Source organism: Malaclemys terrapin, chromosome 4, assembly GCF_027887155.1.
Source record: "Malaclemys terrapin pileata isolate rMalTer1 chromosome 4, rMalTer1.hap1, whole genome shotgun sequence".
In the NCBI taxonomy this organism is placed as follows: Eukaryota; Metazoa; Chordata; order Testudines; family Emydidae; genus Malaclemys; species Malaclemys terrapin.
The window spans coordinates 125,621,207-125,645,599 of NC_071508.1; the positions used below are offsets into that span (position 1 = coordinate 125,621,207).

The following is a 24,393-nucleotide window of genomic DNA, read 5'->3' on the forward strand; positions in this document are numbered from 1 at the left end:
GCCTTACAGCAAGGATGAATCCTGCCTGGAGGACAGCAGTCCCTGCGAGCTCAGGGAGTTAGGGCTGCTGACTACAGATCAGATCCTGTAGTTAGTTCTCTCTAGCTCCCAGACAAATCAACAGAGCCTGCAATGCCTGCTGTCACCACACAGGGTCTCCCAAAATCCTAAAATGTACTGCTAATTACACTCCCGGGGAATCCAACCTAACGAACGTAGGGCTAGTGTAGCGGCAGTGACATACTGAACAGAAATCTGGGGAATGGATAGCTGACTCCACAGTTAAATTGTCCAAAATAATCAATGACAGTTTGGTAGGAATTTATGATTTATGATCAGGCCACTGATCCAGTTAGAAGTTGGCCATCAAAGACTGCTGTTCCATACGCTGTTGAAAAGCTTTCACATTGCCGATTTTGATTTCTGTCACTGTTGCATCCATCCAGCTTCGCCATACTTATATTTATGGAACCCAAAATAACCTCCACTGGCTTCAAGTCAACACTGAATCCTTCAGTCTGGCCTCTCTTATAGGGTTGCCAACTTTCTACTTGCACAAAACCGAACACCTTGCCCCACCCTCTGTCCCGCCCCTCCTCCGAGACCCTGCCCATGCCCCACCCCTTCTCCAAGGCCACACACCCCTCTCTCTCCATCCCTGCTCCCTCTGTCACTTGCTCTCCCCACCCCCACTTCCTCATTTTCACCGGGCTGGCTCAGGGGGCTGGGATGTGGACTCCGAGGTGGGGCCAAAAATGAGGAGTTCAGAATGTGGGAGGGGGCTCCAGGCTGAAGGAGGGGGTTGGGATGCAAGAGGTAGTGAGGGCTCCAGCTGGGAATGTGGGCTTTGATGTGGGGCCGGGGATGAGAGATTTGGGGTGTGGGAGGGGACTCTGGGCTGGGGCACGGGGCTGGGGTGCAGGCTCTGGCTGGGGGTATGGGCTCTGATGTGGGGCTGGAGATGAGGGATTTGAAGTGCATGAAGGGGCTCTGGGCTGGGACCAAGGGGTTTGGAGGGTGGGACAGGGATCAGGGCTGGGGCAGGGAGTTGGGGCACTGGGGGGAGTTTAGGGGTGCAGGCTCCGGGCAGCACTTACCTCAGTCAGCTCCCAGAAGCAAAGGATTGTCCCCCCGGCTCCTACATGGATGCGCAGCTAAGTGGCTCTGCGTGTTGCCCTGTCCGCAGGCGCCGCCCCCGCAGCGTCCATTGGCTGCAGTTCCCGGCCAATGGGAGCTGCAGGGGCAGCACTTGGGGCAGGGGCAGTGTGCAGAGCCCCCTGGGTGCCCCTACACATAGGAACCAGAGGGAGGACATGCCAGCTGTTTCCTGGGAGCCTGCCAGCCCCGCTGCGCAGTGCCACCAACTGGACAGTCAATGGCCTGGTCAGCAGTGCTGACCAGAGCCACCAGGATCCCTTTTTGACCATGTGTTTCAGTCAAAAACTGGGCACCTGGGCACCCTACTCTTTTCAGAGCTGCTCAGAACCTCTCTACTTTCTGGGAGAAGTCAAGTTCTTCTTTAAGTTAGGGTAGCTAATTTAACTCAGTAAGAGGATTGACCGCCCGATAGGGAGCTAAAGATTACACCACTCTGTCAAAGAGTTAAATCTCAAATAGATTAGATCAGCCCATCTTACCTCAACCAGGCAGCTGAAATGACCAGCAGCGGTTGCTTCTCTTTTTTGAGCCAAATAATTTGCTGTGCTGCATGTCAGATAGATTGCTGCAGAGCATGATTTAGGATCCTGTTCATGTGGGAAAGGTGCTGAATCCATGTGCCACTAAACATTAACACTCACAAGGAGCGTAGTCATCATCTGGGGATTTTCAACTGATTGATGGCAAAAGACCACTAATCTAGTCAGCTGCTGCTGTAAGGTCTGAGGCCTTTTTCTTTAGTAAGCAGCAGCAGGCATAAGCTAAGAAACAGAGTTACATGAAAACCATGTAACATCAGGCTGTTAAGAAGGCGCTCCTGGCCTAATAGATAAACAGATCTTAAGATACTGAAAGAAAATGTTGTTTGATAGCATCACTTGTTAACAGTTGTGATTGTGAAATCTATACTTCTTATTGTTTTGCCCTTACGGTCCCTACTTCTCTATTGTTTATCTGCATGGATTCTATCCGATTCTTTGATTGTTTCTGTCTGTTACATAACTAATTTTGCAAGATTTAAATCAACTAAGGGGGTGGGGTCTGATTGATTAAAGAATTGTTTCATAATGGGCTAGGATTGGTGGAAAATGCTGTTTCGTCGGACTTTAGTTTACAATGATTGGTTAAGGGCTAGCTAAGCAGGACTCAAGTTTAACTATTTAAACTGGGGTCCAAAGAGAAGTTTTTTGGACCCTAACTCCAGGATACAGCCCAAAATCAGAGGTGCCAGCCCTCAGCATCCTCCCACCCATATTGTGCAGAAGCTGGAGGATCCCCGTACAACCTGATCCTGACTTGCCACCAGGAAAAGTTGGTCTGCCTTTTTGGAAGTGGTGAGTATTGTATGCTTAGCGTGTGCATTCTGTTTTGGTAACTGTTAATAAATAGAAGTTACAGATATTACTGTGTAAGGCTTTTTCACTGGCAAAAGGCCCTGCAAACCCACAGAAGATTACACCCTGAGTCTTAGGAACTGGGTAAGGGCAAGTACTTAAATTAACCAGGTTAGGCCCTGAGCCTTACGAACTGGGAAAGGGTGGGGTGCCTAAATTAATTGGGTTACGCCTTGACCCCACAGAGGGCTAAAAGTCGGGTGCTCTAGTGTGTGTGGCGGGTAACACCTGCCTCTCAGACAAGATCCTCACCCCCTCTTACTGTCTCTTCTGCAGTTGGCACCTGTCTGATAAGACCCAATTCCTTCTACGGATTCCAAAACCAAGAGAGAGGTCAGGAACCAGCAGCAGAAGGAAGATGGTCACACCGGGAATGCAGGCAGGGGGCGTTCCTATCTGGTAGGAGGCAGGAACAGTCAGAACTCATTTCAAGCAAGAGTCCTAGCATGGTGTAAGGAGCATCCTTGAATCCTATCCTGGCTTCATTACACAGAATAAATATGGGGTGGAGTTGAATACTTCTACCCCCTAAAGCAGCTGAGCTGTCACCTCATTTATACCTTTAACCACTAGGATTTTTCTGAAAACTTTCCCACCATTGCAGCCCACTGGTGAGAGCACTGCTGGAGATGGGCAGCCAGAGTTTTGAATATTGTACATATCAAATCTCCTCAAGCCACTGTCCACATGGGAGTGAGCTCAGGCAAACCATTTCACCACAAAGTCATTATGGATGGAGACAATGATCAGGCCAACGTGTGAGTGGTAAGATTTGCTTCATAAAGGATTCTAGACATCATAGGACTACACCAAAGCTTCTGGGAATTTTGATATTTACAAAGCGATGGGAGCAGCAAAGACCATCATGTTACTACACTGATAGCTCACTACTACATCTGGCCACGCTATGCAGTCCTGCATCTCAGTTTGCCATATCTCCCTGTCTGCTTAAAACTGACTCAGCAAAAGTGAACTTTTGATCTTTGTTCCAAAACCTTCTCTACTTCCCCCATTGTCACTCTTGGCAACACCTTTGCCCCTTGCTGGGTATTAGGTTTATGATCTGGGAGTCACCTGTGACTCCTCCATCTCGCCCCTCCAGGCTGTCTCCAAAGCTCAGCGTCTTCCTCTGTAAGATCTCTAAAAACCTGACCCTTTGATTCTGTGCATACAGCTCAAACTTTTACCCAGCACCCTCTCGTCCCTCCTCCACCCATCATCTTCTGTCTTGATTATTGCAATCTCTACCTTTCTCGTCTCCCTGACAGAAATCTCTCCCCTTCCAATCCATACAAAAGACAACATATATTTGATCCTTCGCCTCTACCCTCATGCATGCTGCTCATCACCTAACAGGAGGGTGATGAGTCATAGAATCATAAGACTGGAAGGGACCTTGAGAGGTCATCTAGTCCAGTCCCCTGCACTCTTGGCAGGACTATGTATTATCTAGACCGGGGTGGGCAAACTTTTTGGCCTGAGGGCTGTGCCAACCCTCCTGCTCCTGGTCCCCTGACCGCCCTCTCCTGGGACCTCCGCCCCTTATCCAACCTCCCTGTCCTGACAGCCCTCCCCGCCGGGACTCCCACAGTCCCACCTCCTATCCAACCGCCCTCTGCTCCTCGCCCCCTGACTGCCCCCTCCCACCCCTAATTGCCCCCCAGGATCCCACCCCCTTATCCAATGCCCCCTGCTCCCCGTCCCCTGACTGCCCTCCCGACCCCTATTCCTGCTCCCTGACAGGCCCCTCCGGACTCCCACTCCCAACCCTCCCTGTTCCCCATCCCCCCCAGAACCTCTGCCCCATCCAACCCCCCTCCTCCCTGACTGCCTCCCAAGACCCCCCGCCCCCTTACCAGCAGCAGGAGCTCACAGCCGCAACACCCGGCCAGAGCCAGCTGCACTCCCCACGCTGCCTAGCAGGAGTGACGGGCCAGAGCACGGCCTTTGTGGCGGCATGGCTGGGGACTAGGCTTCCCGGCCGGGAGCTCAGGGACTCGGCAGGATGGTCCCGCGGGCCAAGTAGTTTGCCCATGTCTGATCTAGACCATCCTTGACAGGTGTTTGCTCTTAAAAATCTCCAATGATGGAGATTCCACAAACTCCCTAGGCAATTTATTCCAGTGCTTAACTACCCTGACAGGAAGCTTTTCCTAATGTCCAACCTAAACCTTCCTTGCTGCAATTTAAGCCCATTGCTTCTTGTCCTATCCTCAGAAGTTAACAACATCATTTTTTCTCCCTCATCCTTGTAACAACCTTTTATGTAGTTGAAGTGTTGCTGGCTGGAACATTATTCTGTACTATTCAAATCATCCTGAAAATAATAGGAATTAGGGCTGTCGATTAATTGCAGTTAACTCACGCAATTAACTCAAAAAAATTAATCATGATTAATTGCAGTTTTAATCACACTGAATACCAGTTGAAATGTATTACGTATTTTTGGATGTTTTTCTACATTTTCAAATATTATTTCAATTACAAGACAGAATATAAAGTGTACAGTGCTCACTATTTTTTATTACAAATATTTGCACTGTAAACACAAAATAAATAGTATTTTTCAATTCACCTAATACAAGTACTGTAGTGCAATCTCTTTATTATTAAAGTTAAACTTACAAACATAGAATAATGTACAAAAAATAACTGCATTCAAAACCAAAACAATATAAAACTTTAGAGCAGGGGTCCGCAGCCCACGGATTTATGAGCTGTGGCCTGCCAAGCTCCCCGTGGCCCCCCCCCAAGTTATTTCCTGCAGCCACCAAGATCCCCTCCCCAGCACACCGCATCCCGCTCCTCTGCCTACCTCCAGGCACTTCTTGCTGCCAAACAAATGTTTGGCAGTGCTTAGTGCTTTCTAGGAGGGAGGGGGGAGGAGGCGGAGAACAGACATGGATTTGGGGAAGGGGTTGGAATAGGGGTGGGGCCTCATGGAAGGGGTGGGGCCAGGGGTAGCGGATTCTGTGTGTGTCAGTGATGCGGCCCTCGGGCCTATGTAATAGTCCTCATATGGCCCTCATGGTCATTTGAGTTTGAGATCCTTGCTTTAGAGCCTACAAGTCCACATAGTCCTACTTCTTGTTCAGCCAATCACTCAGACAAACAAGTTTGTTTACATTTGCAGGAGATAATGCTGCCCTCTTCTTGTGTACAATGTCACCTGAAAGTATGATGGTCATTTTCCTTAAGGGAATGCACACAAGCCACTTTGATAATTTTACATAAATGTTAAGAAATGTGGCAGTCTGAGTGGTGGTCTTGCATCTTCTTCATATAACTCAGTACTTTAGACTCAATTAAATGGAATCCATGAAATTATCACCCAATTAGCCACAAGCAGGTTTCAGGAGGTCTGCCAAGCAGGGCCAGTGTTAGACTCACTGGGGCCCAGGGCAGAAAGCCAAAGCCCCATTGCCTGAGGCAGAAGCTTGGGGCCCTGAGCCCTGCCACCCAGGGCTGAAGCCAAAGCCTGAGAAACATAGCTTTACGGTGGCCTCAGGCAATTGCCCTGCTTGCTAACCCCTAATGCTGGCCTTGGCTTTTATATGCAGAAACCCAGTTGTCGTGGCACAGGTGGGTCATGGAGTTTTTATATCATATTGGGTTTGGCCTCAGCAAGAAAAAGGTTGAGAATCCCCGTTCTAGGCTGTCCCCCCATGCCCTCCCCCCCCCCCCAAAATCAAAATGGTCCAGAGCACAGTTATTTACTTAACTATACTGGTTATTGTCTGGATGGCTAACTTTATACCCATTAACCAAATACCAGGTTGGAAAAGGAAAAGAAAAATGGTGGCGCCACACTGGCATTTTAGTAGGAGTTTCTTTATGATTTTTAGTTTAGAGAGGAGGACGATGGCTGGAAATTGCCCGTTGCTGATGCCAAGAGGCAGATCAAACTGGGATTTTCTAGAAGGGCGAGCAAATCCTTGATTGGTGACTGACAGGTCTCTCTTGCCTCCTTAAACTTTGCAGCATGGAACTAGTGCACAAGCTGGACTAGTCTGTTTTCAGTATCCCAGATGAGTGAGATGCCAAAACACCATAAATGGGGGAAAAATGGTTTTACCGTCAATGTATTTTTATTTGCATAGGTTAACAAATTTGTTTCTTAAAAATATTGGCCCAAATTGTGCAATCCCACCTGTGCAGACAGACCCGGGTGCATACATGTCCCACTGACTTTAAGGGGATGTTGTGCAGGTGTAAGGGCACACCCACACCGACCCAGTTGTGGTTGCAGGGCCATTATTTCATATCTGAGTTAAGAGGTATATATGGGGGGTTTTAAAATAATTCTAACGAAACCTTGAGAATTTTCTTCTGACTGGCCATCAGTGGAATGGGATGGGATGAGTGGAACTGTACACACACATTACTTCCTAGTCTAGTTTAAATACATTTTACATTTACATAACAAGACTGTTATTTAGATGCAAACTGAAAAGTAAAAATTGTGAGTAATAAAAGATTAATGTTTCTTGAAAGGCTCTAACAGTCTAATTAAACTAAAGAAAGACAACTCACAGTGAACAGACCATAACTTTATTGGAGATATACTCAGCTACAATTGTTACAAAAAACTATTAAAGGTAATTGTGATCCATAAGGTGCAGGCTGCACATTTCTGCAGCATGATTACAGTATGAATGAATTACATTTTATGTCCCTTAAAGATAGCTGCAGCATGTGATGGTAAATATTTTATTGTTCATCAAATTTTATTTGTTATTCATTCTACTTGATTTTAACCATCTTTTATATCAAACTATATACACAATAAAAACACCTGCAATTCTCAGTTCTTGTTCACAAACATTTGCTGTTGTTTTTCTACATAACTTGTTGCTGCAGTGCATTTTGAGTGCTTCTACAAAGCAATTTAAATAGTCTGTGGTTGCTATCCAAATTAAAAGGGGGAAGAGATCTAAAGGATTTATTGGGTAAAGTGTATATATTTTTAGTTACTTTTGAAATAACTTAATTTTAACTGCTAGTGGAGTATACAACAATGACCTCTACTCATATTTGCCAACATAATTCTAATGGAGCTACAGCTGATATTTAGATTACATTTCAGGGTCGTAAATTGTAGTTCTATGTTTTTTAACTTAATGTGTAAAATAAAGATTAATTTTCAAGAAGTTAAATGGATTTAAGTGGTTGAAAAATACAAAATGTGTCAATAATCAAGTACCACAGGTAAAAATCCTTCTCACTGGACTCACAACAGATCCACTGATTTTCAATGAGACTGTTCATGTGGAAAAAAAAAAAGTGAATGGGATGTGGCCAAATATAGACAAATGTAACATCACTGCAAATTACATAGGAATGTGTTGTCTTCAGCTTCATAAGTGCTGCTAAGATTGTGATCCAAAGCCTCTTGTATTTTCTATATAGATAGGTGTGTCTATAGTACGTATGTCATACACATAAGCAAACACATTTCCCAGATGATGACTATTTTTAAACACCGGGACAGAAACCCAAACTCAGACAAACAATTAATGGCATATCCTCAGCGGATGTAAACTGAAATGACTCTAAACCTTAATGGTGCCACGCCAATTTACACCAACTAAGGATCTGTCCCTGTATCTATTAGGCTTTGCATTATACTCTGAGGCCTGGTCCCCACTAAGCCCCCACCACTTCAGACTAAGGTACGCAAATTCAGCTACGTTAATAACATAGCTGAATTCGAAGTACCTTATTCCGAACTTACTGCGGGTCCAGACGCGGCAGGAAGGCTCCCCCATCGATGCCGCGTACTCCTCTCGGCAAGCTGGAGTACCGGCGTCGACGGCGAGCACTTCCGGGATCGATCCCAGAACATCGATTGCCTGCCGCCGGACCCTCCGGTAAGTGAAGACGTACCCTGAACTGGTACTCAGATTGGCTTGAATTCTTGTTAAATTCTGTACTCTGTGGTCACAGCATAGCTTCATGTAATGAGACTGAAAAATAGTAGGCCTTTTGATATAAATGTTAGCAGCATCAAGCTGAATAAACACTTCAGAAGTCACTACAGATCCCTCAATATCCAGAAAAAGGGGAGATTTAGTTAAAGTTGACCAAATTGCTATGAGCTGTCTTCTCGTAAAAACTACACTATGCGCACAACATGTTGGTTTGTTCAGAGATAACTACAGGAGTGTCAGAGGTCATTCTAATTTTAATTACTTCACATAACAGTAAAAATGATGTAATAAAAAACAATAGCTTTAAAATACAATCAAGATTTTCATAACGTCTTTGTTGTATTTTCATACCCAGTAAAAATGCCACAGACATTACAAATGACCTATATAAGTTGTGCAAGTAAATGACACATTGCAGGCATTATAATTATCTTTTTCGAATTCAATAAATCAAAACAGCAGCAAGGCCAAACCACATTTTTCCTCTGTTAAGCATATTTTTTTTTCCTTGAAATGAGGTAAAGCATGGTACCAAGTGCAATGCTTATTTGTGCTACATGAATAGAACAGCGCAAAAAAAAAAAAGCCATAAAAATAAAAATGCAGCATAGTTAGGAGGACTGTTTAAAGTACAGTATAATAGAACTAAGAAGATCAAAAACAAGATTCATGCCAACTAACCCCCATACTATTTATGAGGAGTCTGTGTGGTTGCTTTTGAAGATGGGTTGCAACAGTCCACTTACACTTGTGCTTACAGCATTGCCAAGTGATTTCTATCCCAACCTTCAAATGATCAGATTTAGGTCTTTAATAGCATACACTATCCAATATCACAATCATATCAACTGAAGAGTGAAACACATAGTTGTACAGCATGGAAACTAGGATGATTTTTCTATCCCAAAGGATATGAAACATTTCAATGAGGTCACACTGGAAAAGAGTTACGGCATTTAAAAAACATCAGCAGCAGAAACTATAGTCAGCCACTACACATTTCTTATTACCAATTCATAGGAAACACGGAACAAGGGGATCATTGGCCACTGCTGAAATACAGAGCATAACACCAAATTCAGTTTGTTTGTGTTCTTTACATCAAACACTTGGTAGCAAAAGTTTGATTTTCCATATCATTTTTTTACTGCTAACAGATTTACCTCAAAACAGTGAGAATCCATGACCTTCAGGCATCCAAGAAAGAAACCTATTTCTTAAAGTGTTTGCAGAGGACCCCACCATTTTTATTTTATATTATTCATTGTAATATAATTAACTTTTATTCTTTTTAAGCCTTAGGGATGGTATGACTTATTTTAAAAACTGACCCTTGGGCCAGGTGCCATGGAATTTTCATGTTAGTGATAATCCACTTTCCGTTGGTGTGCTGTAAAATCCTGACTGAACGAAATGGTTATCAATAAATGTTTAATTGTGTGGTGGTTCATACCAATTTACTCATACAAAGTTAATTTTTTTTTTCTTTTGTATAAAACAAGTTTAATTTAAATATATTTCAAGACTTGCAGGTTTTAAACTTCCCATGATACTTTTTTGCTCTCATGATTAAAGAACAAAAAAACAGTAATGTTATTTTGTTTTAAAAACATAGCACTTGTATTATTATACTATTGATACCAGGAATTTGTTTTCAGGTTTCTGTAAGAATTATTATAATTTTAAGATTAAAAAAAATTGAGATAGAAAATCTAATGACAAAATTCTGTATTTCAGAGAAGATTAATGTCCATCCCTTGCACAAAGGCTTTTTGTTTTCTTTTTCTAGAAAGCTAGAGCTGACAGGGTTTGGTTTTTTGTTGTTGTTTATTTAGTGATAGTGTATGGAAGGGAGTGGGGTTTTCAAAGCAGGAAATACAGTATTTATTTGTAATTTAAACACATAAAACAGCACCAAGTTCAGACCAATGTGCTGGAAAACATTAAAACACCTTGCTCAGCTTTCTCAAACTTCAAGCATAATTAACAGGGCAAAATTGCAGCAAATCTCTGCTGATATTGGTGGGAGTGCAAGACTGACCCACAGCTTTTTTAAAAAGGTAAATTAAGAGGTATTATAGTTACAGTGCAAAAAATTAAAATTTCAAGCATAATATATAAACATAGCACCAAAACAAAAACAAAACAAAAAACAATGCATGCAAAAAAGAAAAGAACAGAACAGAACTGAGGTATTTAAGTGAAGAGTGCCTACAAAAATCTAATTAAAGAAACGTGTATGATTTAGGCAAAGCCTAAAAATGTATGATTTTTTTCAAATAGACTGAAACAACAATGAGCTAGTTTCTCTAAATTAAGGACCTAAATCACAGATTTATCAAAAGTACGGCAGTTTATCTCAAACATCAGCTTTCATGGCATTTAACAGCACAGCTTTGGTAAGTGAAATATGCATGCAACTCTGTGAAAAGCACAGTAAGAAATTTATGTGGAAATATTTCCAAGTGTAAAGGTGCTCCATTTGTTTAAATAAGTAACCAATTGATTATAAAATCTGCAGCATATTTTAGGTGTGATATGTCTAAGGTTATTTTGTTAGAGCAACAGTCTGCACTGTGCAGTTATTCATTACTATTTGTTTCCAAGTCTTGGAACTATCTAGTTTGCAGATTTGTGTAAAACTGGAATTTTAGCCAAAGACCATTTTTTGTTTGTAGTATAAAAAAAAAATTCTGTAGACTTACCACCTCCTCTGAATTGTTAAAAATAACCTCATTACATATATATGAATACAATTTCTATTATAATCCTGTAATAAGTTAAGTCACAGCTATACTAATGTGTTGTACTGTAAATATAGAGCTGCATCATCATAAAATGCATAATAAAAATGAAGGGAATGTAAAACAAGTTTGCTCCAAAAAGATCAGAAATTAAAGATTGTTAATGAGGGTTTATTTACTTTTAAGGCAAGAACCTTTTTATGCAAGACTATGTGGCATCAGGAAGTTGAAATTTATTTCTGCCAGTATGCCAGCCATTTCAACTAAAAACCTGTCCCTAACAAATAAGTGCAATAATGACTGAGAATGTCATCTTGATGCAAAGATGACATTGGTGTGTGTGTGTGTGTGTGTGTGTGTGTGTGTGTGTGTGAAGGGACAACAATACTGGCAAACTTATTCTCTCTTATACCAAATCATCCTGTACAGTTTATAAACTGCTTTATGACTGGCACTAGTGCACAGATTGAGGAATTTCAAGATTACTATGTATAAATCAAGCATCTGCATTAGGCATAAGATCCCTGGCCTTCTAACACTAAGCAAAGCTGTACTGACAATAAAAATAAACCAAAAAAACCTGACAACAATTCTTTTGAACACTAACTAAATGTCATCATTAAAGCACTCTTGTGATTAAACAAAGCAGAAGTGAGGAAAGAAGACAAGATTGTGTTTGCGCAAAAACCTATAACTACAATTAGTTCCAAAATTTTATACACGTTAAATGTTTTGTTAGCTATTCTGTTATCAAACAAACATTAAATTCTGTCTTCAATTTGTTCCTCTCAACATCAACTTTAAAAAAAATTATTTTGTGGGATTTTTTTTTTTTTTTTTTTAAAGAGGCGTCTCAGCTGTTTGGGACCTGAGGTTGGTTTGCTTTGAGGCTTCTTAGTGCTCTTCTTGCAGCTGCAGATTTGGCAATCCTATAGCTTCTGCCAACACCTTTAAACTTTCCTTTCCCTACAACTTCCACTGTTACTCTGACCTTTCCATCGTAAGTTCTTTCTGCAGGACTGCAAAAACAAACAAACATACACATTACCACCAACATAAGCAAAGGTGAAAAAAGACTCTTCACATGGTCTTCCTATGGATAAAATATATATTTTATACACATTATATAATTAAATAGGCTTTATTTGTATCTTTTACTTAGAAAGTTTTCTGAGGGAAAACGTCCTAAAAAAGTAATCAGTAAGCACAAAGAATATCTTTCTTGCTCAATACAGGCCAGATTAAATACAATCAATATCCATTAAAATTTCTCAGTAGTCTATGAAGCATGGTTTAAAAAATATTTTACAGCAATACTTACCAAGCAAATTTACTCTTACCTAAATTTGGCTGTCTCTGGTTCCATCTCCAGCAGCTCCCGCACTGGGGAACGAGGCACATTTGCAGAAAACTTTTCTATAGTTAAAAAAAAAAAAAAAGTAAACTTGATTTTCCCCCCTTACAAGACAATTAAATACTAAAACTTTTTTCTCTATGAAAGCTGACACATTACCTATTAATGGCCTCATCATAGGATAGTACACATGCCAAACCATTTCCAAAGACATCCCACTATCCATATAAATGGCACCAGCTAGTGACTCAAATATATCTCCCATGGCCTTTGGTACTTCAATATCTTCTTCCTTCTCTTCATCCTCTTCAGATCTTCTGAGCTGTTTGAAATTATAAGAGACAGTTGTTACACTGATTTTTTTTTTTAAAAGAAACCATCTTCAGATATGGAAGTTCTCTCTAATGCCCTATCCTATGCCTTCTTTGAGTCTTTCAATGACACCTTCCCACAGCTAAATCATTGCTGTATTCCCAAATGAAACCAAGTAGCTGGATCTAGTGTTTTTCAAACATGTGAGTGTAAACAGTAAAATAAAATAAACCCACCACATACAGATACCATATATGCTTTTTGAATCCCACTTGTACTAATTCTGCAGAATTTCACCGTAGGTCTGTTTTTCCCAGTAAGAAACAGACTTGCGTCTGTCAGTTAATGCTAGTAAGCCATGCATAACCAAGAGAGTTCATATTTTAAACATCTCCTATAAGGAGGCTTTCAAAGCCTAAGTCTAATTTTTGGTTGAATAGACTATGTTTAAATGGTATGTAACTCACATACACTCTTTCCATACGTTCTTAGTTACAAAAGGCAGGTGTAGCATAAGTGTAATTGAAATGAGTCATTATTTACAACAACTCAGTGTCAGACTGAGTTTATACTATTTGTATGCTTAGCTACTTGATGCGAGAGAGGCTGCTTTTAACATATATGCAGCGTTTTATTCAATGGTTTATTATTGCTTTTATGCAGTTCTGTTATTTTTGCACTGTAAAAAGGTGTACGTATTGTGTTATGTGTACATCTTGATTTGAATATAGTCCTTTACAATAATATTTTTTTCAATTTATACAGTTTTGTCCACATTTTGCCTTAGTGCAAATAACACAGGAAGCTGAATTGAATAAAACTGTTTTTGACCATCACACCCCCAAATAAATGGAAATGAACATTTTCCTATCTTTTCTCTTCCCCTACTGGCCGCCTCTCACTCACTTGGTTTTCGTTCAGGAGTTTAAAATTCTATGGCAAATACTTCGTCCGACCTCTTAAAAGGTACAGTATTACTCCATGTATTAGTCCCACTGTTGTAAAACTTTAAATCTAGCTTCTACGCCACTTACTCATACTGGGTAGACCCATTGTAATGAATACTACACAATACAACGGTGGCAGAGTCTGATCCTTTGTGATTACATCATTTGACACTTGTCCCCTGAGTTTTCTCATCTTGCAATGGAAAATTTAAAGGTTTTGGTTTGTAGTAAATGCAAGGGCGACAAAAATGTATATATACCTATACAGATTCAACTCCTTTGTCTCCTTTAAACTGAGTAATGGAGTGAACAAACTACTTAAGATAAAGATGGCAAGTATTTAGTCACAGATTTAATCAACACTATTATTTGAAGGTAGGTTCTTGCTCTAAAAGCAATTAAACCACACTTTTTAAGACTACTACAGAAGACACTTATCAGACAAAGATCAACCCAAAATGTTAAGGAAGACTGGATGGGGTTGATAATAGAAAGAAGGGTCTCATCTTTCTTTTCTAGGTAATTGGTTTGAATCTGACCCGGATCAGCTGAGACAGAAAGCCATTGCCATGATGTGGTTGTTTAGTAGCTTATCTGAAATGATTTGGTTTAGTTCCTTTCCCAGCAAACAAGTGTCCATCAACATGTAATTTACTTAAGTTTTCTTGGCCAGTCCAAAGCCTGTGTTTACAAATCTCCAACCAAATTGCTCTTAAAATAGTTCACTTGAAAGATACTAACAGTGTTTCCCTGGCCAGTGGAAACAGGGCCTCTCAGTCAGTGATGATGAACACTGTTGAAGTGGTGTGGGGAAAAATTGTGGTATAAGCATGGTGTGATATCACCTTCATTGGATATCACAGAAGATCCCAGGCGTAAAATCTGGTCTCCATCCAATTAAGAAGTTATTTTCTGAGCACTTTCATTTAGTAAAAACTGCTTAATGAAAGCATGCAGTTATGCTAAGTAAATTACTACATTATTGGCATCCATTTGCTTCTTTGGCTGCTATACATTCAAAACTAACACATTATAAAAATCTGTATTGTGCTAAGAATTCTGATGACATGCTAAAATCAGACACTGAACACAAATACTTTCAAAAACTACTAACCTCAGAATCCATTCCTTGCATTTCATTCTTTTCCATCTGAAACTGTACAAAGTCATCAATAACATGAAACAGCTCAGGAGAGACAGCTTTGAAGTACTTGTGGTAGTCGTACTTTACAGCTAATGATGCAAAGATGGTATTATTGACTAGAGCGGATCGTAGGTCAGTTAGAACCCCTGGAGAGTGTTGCCGTGGGTCTTCATAAAGGTGCTTGGTTATGAGGTAGTCCAAAATCGCATCTCCCAGGAATTCCAAGCGCTGGTAACAATCTTAAAGCATTGGAAATAAAAAAAAAATGTACAGCAATACAATTAAGTTTATTTAACTAACACATTCTTTCCTGGCCTCTCTGGATAGAAGGTTTGGTTTTTTACTATGTAAATACCACAAGTTAACCAATGCTCAAAAAAAGATAAATATCTATCCATGTTTAAACATAGATATCTTTTTACTGGATTTTGTTTTCAGTGTTATCTTAAAAGGTTGTTCTGCCTGTTTTAATGGATTCCAAATATAAGAAAAAGCTTCACAAATTATATGTAATAATGAAGCTTCTTCTGAACCAAATACTTACAGCATCATGGCAAAAATATGGGCTTATAATGAAGGCTCAAATGCCTTAAATCTGACTGATCGAAAAGAACATCAAGTGATAGTACAATTGTGTTCATCTGAATAGACAATGATAACCAAGCTTTCAAAAATTCAATAAAGAAATCAATACACAATTATGAAAGTGTCCCACTTTCTTTTTTAAATGTTTCTGAGCTAATTTTCTATTCCTTTAGATTTTTTGTAGTTTAAGTGTTCAATGATGTTTCACTCTCAGATGTGCTGTTTTTAATTTTGAATTAGGGGTTTTGTTGTTAATGTATAAATAAAAGCCAGCACAAATCTAGAAAGGCATGAGAAATGGGTTAAGAAAGAAAGAAAAAAATGAAACAAACAGAAAGCTTTAAAAATGAAATGACTAGAATGAAGCAGTTTTCAGTACCTATAATATGGATCCTGACACATTTTAACTTTTACTTTTCATGAAAACATTTATCACTAACATTAATAGTTTCCCCAAAATCTTCTTCCCTGTCAATTAAAGTAGGAGACTGGGAATTTAAATTCCTAGATTCCATTCAAGTTTCTGCCGTTGACTGTTTAACTTTGGTCAAAACACTATGCTTCAATTTTCTCATTTGTGTAATAGGAATAACTACCTACCACTTACCTCATATGAGTACTGTGAAGCTTAATGTTTGTAGAAGAACAGCTCTTTCTCCAGGTAAAGCACTTTAAAATGCTATGTTAATTTTTAATACTACATATATTCTCCTTGTTAGACCGCTATCGTAGCATATTAACATTTCAATAGGATTTGTGTTAAGAGCTGAGGATTTTTTTAGAGGAGTTTCTCCTGGAAAATCATTACTCCCACTTTCCGAGGCCCCATGACGTTTGGTCAAGATGTCACTTGATTGAAAGTGATCCTTTCCTAAGATCTAGATCCCATTAGGTACAACACCCCTCAACTACCACTGACCTCAGTATGAGTTGAGGACACTCAATACATATACCCCCCAGGACTGGGCTCTAAAGGTACTCCTGAGCATTCCCAAACTTGGCCACTCCAACGAAAAACAGACTAATTCAGCCTACAAGTGAAATCTCGGCTCCAGTGAAGTCAAGGTGGTTCGTGAATATTGTCAAGGTGATGTTCTTGGGATAAAAATCAGTGAAATAACTACTGTTTTTTTTAAAAAAAATTTTTTTTTTTTTTTAAACCACGGTGGCTAGTTCTAGAGGCACTGCAGTTTTGGAGGTTCTTTGCTAAGTCACCCTGCTGAATGTAGGATTAGTATTGAGCACATAACAGCTGATGAGAGAGGGGACAGAGGTAAAATATGAAAAAACTCCACAGTCTAGAAAAAAACCCTGTGTTATGGTGCCCTATACCACGCAGTTGGTCTAGGGAATTGTGAGTCGCTCATGTGCCCTGATAGCATTTTAGGGAGTGAGAGGTCACACACAGTTAACTGGCAGATCCCTTAAAAACAGCAGAAAGAAGATCCTTCTTGGTATTCATTTTTGTATTAAGAGGCAATTATTTTCACATATAAAAAAAAGTCAAGATCTATGCACAAAAAATAATCTGCACTGTACATCCTTTATTTATATCAATCTAATACTGAAATGAAGTAATTTCTTTCAGACAACTTACCAGTAATGGTATTGTAATGGTAGGAGGCATGAGTAAATGCCTGAAGAAGATAAGCCTTATTCTTAAAACTGTAGTTAATTTTCTTCTCAAAATTTTCAAAACCAGATATCAGATGATTCAGGGTTTTTTCAGCATCTGGGTGATCAAACATACACCTTGGTGGAATCTTCAAACAGCCATACTCCATTTCTTTACACAGAGAACACTCTGAATTGGCTACAGAGCCAGAAGCACAGTTTGGTGAAAGATTTTTCTGTTGACTGTTAAAATTCTCCCTGCTAGAACACAAAGTGCTGTTCCACTCCGTTTTTTTCATTACTGGGAGCACCTTCAACCCTAATGAACACAGGAAAAGCTGAGCAGCTCTTTCACCACAGCTAGTCAGATAGCAGCCCAGCAAGGCTTCCACACAATCTGCAATGCTTTTGTCAGCAATACACTGCTCTGTATGCAAGTCATACGAGATGGACTGTTTTCCTGTGTCAACACCACAGTTTTCTTCTGACGGATTCCAGAAGCCTACTACAAAATCATCTTCTTCGACAGCCTTGCTAGGATCCAGATAACACATAGCATCCCAAGAACTGTAGTCAAAATCATCAAAATCTGAAGAAAATTGAATATTACCCAGGGATGATTTTTTGGGTGCTTTCCATTCATAGCTAGAATCAGTGGTTGAAAAGGGTGAGAGAGAAATTTTCTTCACAAAAGCCCCAGATCCCATTAACATATTATCAATGAATTTGATATGTTCCTGATCATATTCCAAAAAATCATCTTCAAGGTCAGCTTCTTCCTTGGGTAACCTCCACATTAGGTCTTCGTCCTCTTCATCGTCATAATCGTCATCAAGTTTACCATTAGCTAACAAGCTTTCTTTTGTCTGAAAGAAGAAATAAAATGAGGCACGGGGGAAAAAAAAGGTATAATTAATTACCTTTTAAACGAGTTTCATAACTCTGAAAGCACAAGAGATAAAACTTTTCAGTTATAACCACTGTCAGCTAACTTTAAAAGCATGACCATTTGTTTTTTGTTAATTGATATGAATTAGCTTGTTTAATCAGATGCAAAGAGCAATACCAATTATTATTCTCATTCTAAGACTAAAGCCTTGGAGTACAATGAAATTTTCTATAAGCAACCTTTATTGTTACAATATATATTAAATATAATTTCTTACAATAAGCATTTAAGTTTCATAGGAATACAAAAAAAGCAGAGGATTTTTTTTTTGTTTACTTGTGTCTAGTACAGAAGTCGCTTAAAAAAAATAAAAACCACCCATAACCCACTTATGCACATAGAAACAGGGGTGGGGGGAAGACATGACACCAATTTTAAAACAGTGACATTAGATGTACCAAAATTTATTTCTCTCTCTCTCTCTGGTTGCTAAGTAATGCTACCATACACTATCAAGGAAGGTAATATGAACAACATTTCTACAGTACATAAATTTTATTATAGGGTTTTTGCAAACCTTATTAGAGGTAAATCATAGGCAAGCTGCCCCATATTCATGCTTTTGAGATATTCACATCAACATACATGAAACATGAAAAAGGGTTCCAGTGAAACAATTATAAAAATCCCTTTTATCCTTGGGCTACTGTAATAATTTTTCTCTAAGCAGCAAAGTGCCAGTTTTCCCACATTATCAAGTAGTTTGTAGCCTACTGGCAAACATGAAGGAAAACAAATTTAGAGAATCAACATACAGTGATTTTTATATATAGACAGAAAAGACAAAAAAACCCAGGAGCTCTAATGGCAGTTTGGCAAAAGTTTGATGTTTATGTGGGTGAAGGCCTGGATAGATTGTGCTGGGGATTCAGTAACTTGGTAAGTCATCTAACTTTAAAAAAAAAAAAAAAAAAAAAAAAAAAAAAAAAAGGGTGGGGTGGGGAGAAGCACAGGCCAATTTTTGATTATGCAATACGAGCTGTATTTGAAAAAAGTGAGTCAGAAAAAAATTAAGACAATGTAGGTTCTAACAGAGAACCTTCCACACTCTGTTTTGCCAAAAAGATTTTTCCAATTTGTCATGCATTATTATAATATTGCAAATATTTCGTAAGATCAGGCTAAGAATGGAGAAAACACAAATTGAGACATCATGTTTCTTAAAAATTGCATTTTTGGACAAAATATTAATGTGCACATTGAGTGAAACAATACAATAACTCAAAAGCTACTCCAAAGGGGATACATTAAGAGACTGTTAATTCTCTTAAGAGGTATTCAGTTAAGCAAAATCTCCTGGGTTACATTTTAGTTTAATTAGAAGTAGATATAATTTTTGTTTTACATTGTTGCTCGATTTTATTTCTGCTCTGTGAATTTGTCATTGAAAGGAGGAAAAATTAGTGATACATATGATTAATGAAAAATAACAGGTATCAAATTTGTATGGCTTGGAGTAAATCAACAAAAACAGGTATGTCAAAATGTTACCTAACTAAGGATTGCACTGGCAGCTTGCTAAGGCCCTCACCCAAGAAATCACTTAAGGTCAGTGCAGTTGCTTGCGTGCTTGATCCTGCACCACTGAAGTCAATGGAAGTTTTGCCATTTCATGGGAGCAGGATCAGACCCAAAGCACTTTCCTGGATTGGGGCCTACAAGCCTAAGGACCATTCCACTTTGAATAAAATGGAAGAGTTTATATTTGCCCTCATTTTTAAGTATGGATGAATGGCTTGGAGATACTATGGCCCTAACATGCAGTGCTCCAAATAATTTGATCAGAAGGGAGCATATAGTATATTGGAAAATGACGTATTAGGAGGCCACATTTCCATATTAGAAAGGAAAATGAACGGTAAAAGCTCCATACTCCATATCTGGCCTGAAAGCAGAATTTTGACCACTCCAATTAAGAATGACAGATGCCCAAACAGCAGTTTCAAAATAGACTTAAGTGATTATGAATGAGATCTATCAATTTTAAATTTTCCCAAAGGAAAAAACACCACCACCACCCTGAACTCTGAGCAAAAAAGAGAGTTTTGATACAGATACGTGAACTCTGTGAGAAAGAACAAACTAGTCCTAATATTTCATTATATAGTCATTTGGAAGCCAAATTCTGATCGTTTTGCTTTGTGCTAGATAGCACTTTTTCAGAAACTACTGCCCCTAGGCTTCAAAACCCACACAGCTCAAAAAAACCCTTCAATTTATTTTAAATAAATTATAAACACATTTTTTTCCTGTCACTACTTATATTTCAAACCAAAGATCAAATATGCTTAAATGTTCCTTTTATGCTTTTTCAAATTTAGTTATTTAAATCAGACAACTAAACTACTTGCATTTTTCCTATATGGTTCGGCCAGGCCAAGAATCCCAGCATTTGTCTACAATGTTTTAACAACAGTTATTCAAAGTATTATCAGAGTTCTAGTTAACCCTCTCCCCAAGAAGAATGGAATTTATTCCTTGACAGTGAAATTACTATTTTACACTTGACCGCAATAAATGTATCTTGTGAGATCACTGTCCAATATGAGTACTGGACTGAAATATATATAAAATCTGTGACTGGCAAGGACATAAGCAGTTAAAGGGTTACGAAGAATAATTCCCCCCCCCCCCCCCAAATAATTTATCAGCTGCAGCCTCAAATATGCCATTTTAGTTTTAGAATAGTATAATGATAAATCCTTTTGAAATGAAACTTTGGCAGAATACAGAACTACAATAATCAGATTTTATTCTTCAATAAAGATTTAGTCCGACAGTACATCTGTTTAACAGTCCTCTTGTGTGCCCTCTGGTGGTTCTGTATTCAGAGTATTGTATTGAGTAAAAAAAAGAAAACATTCTGAATATTTACCAGATTAAGTCATTAATGCAATATGATTAGTGATTTTTTTTTTTTTTTTTTTAAAGCAAGAGCACCCATTTTTACTCTAACTGTTTGAGAGTTCATAGGGTGAAACATGCAGGTATTACAAGTCATTTACAAAATGAAATCTGCAAAGTTTTTAATTGAGAGTTGCCATTCTGAGCCTGCTGGTGGGCACAATCTCACAGAAAAGTGAAATCCATCACCTTGGCAGTATCGGGGCTTAACATTAGGGACCAAAGATCAGTTTACAGTCAGCTGTAACTCTGGTTTAGGATCAGCAGATGAACTGCACAACATGTTTAGAACTGCACTGTACGAGACAAACAAAATATCTAAAAGTAGTCAAGATATTTTTGTGTTCACTCTGGATAGGAGCTAAACAGATTCTTCAGCCCTCACCTATTTAAAGTTTAAATTTCAAAAAAGAAAAATGGTTCTGTTTGAGACCACTGTAGAAAAGGAATGATCAATCTTTAACCATTAAAGATAAAATGCCATCTGGCAACAGTAAATTACTATTGAGAAACTTCTCAAACCAATCATCACCTCCACTCAATCACACAACTAGGAAAATACTAGTTGTACTAGGTAGCAGTTAGGGCACCTGGTAAAGCAGGACAAAAACTAGCTCACAGAATCTGATGTTGTGCTGCCCATTTTGCCAAAGATGGGCTCATATTTCAGCAAAATGATGTTTAGCCACCAATAGTGTGCAGTACAGAAATGTTAGTCAAAAACATCATTTATGCATATATTTCAGTTTGCATGAGTGGGGATACACTTCAAATTACGTGCGCTTCCACAAAAGTGTGCTGAGAATAATGGATGGAAGCTTTCTTTTAAAATATTTAAGCTATTATGCCACTAAGATATACACTCATTTCTGAACCATCTTCAGTAATTTGTTTCACAAATTGCCCTTCCTAAATTCTCCATCAACATCTCTTTCCCCCATATTTTTCATAAATGATATAGATATTTTAAAGAAAGGTAGGAAATGAAGATGTAGGAAGCTACATTTTGCTGAAGCCTGATAAAATGAGAGCTAGTTTTCCCGTCCCTCCACTTTGTGACATAATATTATATACAAAAAGATATTTAAGTCTTTACATATTTCAATGAGCGCTTACCATTTCATCTTTCTCCCATTTGTCTGCGTTACTCTTGTCTTGGTTTACTATGTAACCAGGGGGGAGCCAGTTGACGGGTGGATCAAAAATAGATACCACCATACGACTAGGCAGCCCTTTCTTCTTCCCAAGACGATACAAGTTACAATTGCTGACCTTTAAGAAAAAACCACTTATAAACATCTACGTATACATGCATACAAAAGTATATGAGAATACAAATATATTCAATTTTATATGCCTAAACAAATTCTTGTCCCTTTAAAATAAATGATAGCATATTTGTAAAACAGTCATGCATTTCTTATTTAAAATAAAACACGCATATAATAATTTATATACAGATATATTTTCCAGTTCTCAGAGGTTATTATGCAGCCTTCCTAATATTGTACCTGTGGCTGGCCAAATCCTGGCCTAAAAACAGAAGTAACTTTTTAACATTTATGTCTATAGTTTCTTGAAAAATTAAAGCCTTATTTATAAATAAAATTATAACTTTCTGAACAACAGTAAAAATTTACACAATACACATCCATTATACTGTAGCATTCTTGATTACCATCTTAACAATATGTATCACAAGCCCATTGTTTAAATTAAACCTTGGCATAAAAAAAAATTAACAGTTCTGAGGAGAAGTCTGTCCATAAATGTAGCTTTAATTATGATATAATCCAGATATTAATTTATTTTGACTGTATATCAAATGAATTATTTTAGTCATTTTAAAGAAGAGAGGATTGTATTGTACAGTTGTATTCCTAACATGCATGCGAGCAAATTTATAACACAGGCTGTAATTTTCTTTTAGACAGACAATATCTGGTACATATAAATATGTATTAACATATTACCTATTCAGTGTTCAAATATTTTATCTATAAATCATGTTTGTAGCCAATGTTTAACAAAATAGTGATAGATCATTAGCTACTCACTTTTTTACTTCTCATATATGACAGGCGTCCCTCATGAGCATCTGGGTAAGTGCAAAACAAATATGTAGTGATGGCATGCTTTAAAAATGAATCACCAAGCATTTCGAGCCGCTCTAGATTAAATCCATCACTAGCATTTGAAAGAGTCAAAGCCTGAAGAATGAGACCAGGGTTTGGGCCAAGAGTTTTTGAGGAGTATCCACTGGAACAGTTCTTTTCAGAATCCATTCTGTCTTTTGAAAAATTAAGAGCTTCTGAAATATTGGTGGTCACTGCCATTTTGGGGCTTCCATCTGAGGTAGATTTGTTAACATTTCCGTCATGGTATTTATTACTCAGTAGAGTACATTCATTGCTGGGCTTGGGCTGGTTCTCACTGTTGTATAAATTCTGAATGGGATATGAGGTAGTTGGTTGTACAGGTATTTCCTGCCTGCAGTAATTCAGTTGATTTCCTTGGCAAAAGTCTCTGTTAACTAAATCACAATTGCCATTGGCAAGATTTTTATTATAAGAAACACCATTAATTGCTGCAAGTTCTACCGATACATCAATTTGGAGTTTACTGGGTGACTCACTGAGCAATGTTATGTAGTTCACAGACATTTGGTCATGATTTTCTGCAGAGGAGGCTCTAGTAGCACCTTGATGTGCAGCATTTTCAGGGACTACAATTGTGCTGTGCTTACAGTAATTTTCATTCTCTGCTAAAGAAGAGCTAGGAATAGAGATGAAGGATTTGCTGTCAATAGACTTTTTCCACCCAAAGTCCAGGTTAGGATATCTGCAAAATAAATGTTGATTTTGATTAAAAAAATATCTCAAAGCAAAGGCATGAGAAAACTCCTTATGTATGTACATTTTTACATATTAAAAAAGTAGGGCATTTTTTTTTAAAAGAAAGATCATTGTAGTATCGAACTCCACTATTTACAATCAAGTATTTTCTAGCTATATGCCCAACTGAAAAAATTATATGAGCCATACAGAGCAGATCAATTTTGCACTGTTGCAGCATTTGCAAATTTTCACTTAGTTGTTCAAGAAGATTTATAATGCATATATGTGTGGCATAGTAAATACCTGAAGTCTGCAGGAAGTGATTTAACCCCTACACCAGCATCAGTGGCTGTTTGGGCTCTCAGTTCCTCTGCTGTCAACAGGCAGTGCAGACGATAAAGTATGCTGGGGAGACAAACTGCTTTTCTCCACAGCGATGCTGGAATAGGATGTATAGCACAGAGTTCCGGAACCAATATCTTTGAAGGAGGGAGAGAGTTTTACTTTTAAAAATAATCTCA

The 24,393-nt window shown here is 38.7% G+C and overlaps 1 protein-coding gene across 5 annotated transcripts in view; it reads right to left on the minus strand.

Annotated features, from left to right (window-relative positions):
- Positions 1-7,087: 7,087 nt before the first annotated feature.
- DICER1 (dicer 1, ribonuclease III) overlaps positions 7,088-24,393 on the minus strand; it is a 98,942-nt gene continuing 81,636 nt past the window's right edge. For all 5 annotated transcript variants that reach the window (XM_054026236.1, XM_054026234.1, XM_054026235.1 and 2 more), the window contains 8 exons: positions 24,176-24,351; positions 23,093-23,876; positions 22,152-22,307; positions 17,166-18,048; positions 14,954-15,222; positions 12,740-12,902; positions 12,567-12,642; positions 7,088-12,245 (listed from right to left, as the gene is read on the minus strand). In XM_054026236.1, the coding sequence (XP_053882211.1) occupies positions 12,080-12,245; positions 12,567-12,642; positions 12,740-12,902; positions 14,954-15,222; positions 17,166-18,048; positions 22,152-22,307; positions 23,093-23,876; positions 24,176-24,351 (2,673 nt within the window). In that variant the 3' untranslated portion in view covers positions 7,088-12,079. The remainder of the gene's footprint in view (positions 12,246-12,566; positions 12,643-12,739; positions 12,903-14,953; positions 15,223-17,165; positions 18,049-22,151; positions 22,308-23,092; positions 23,877-24,175; positions 24,352-24,393) is intronic.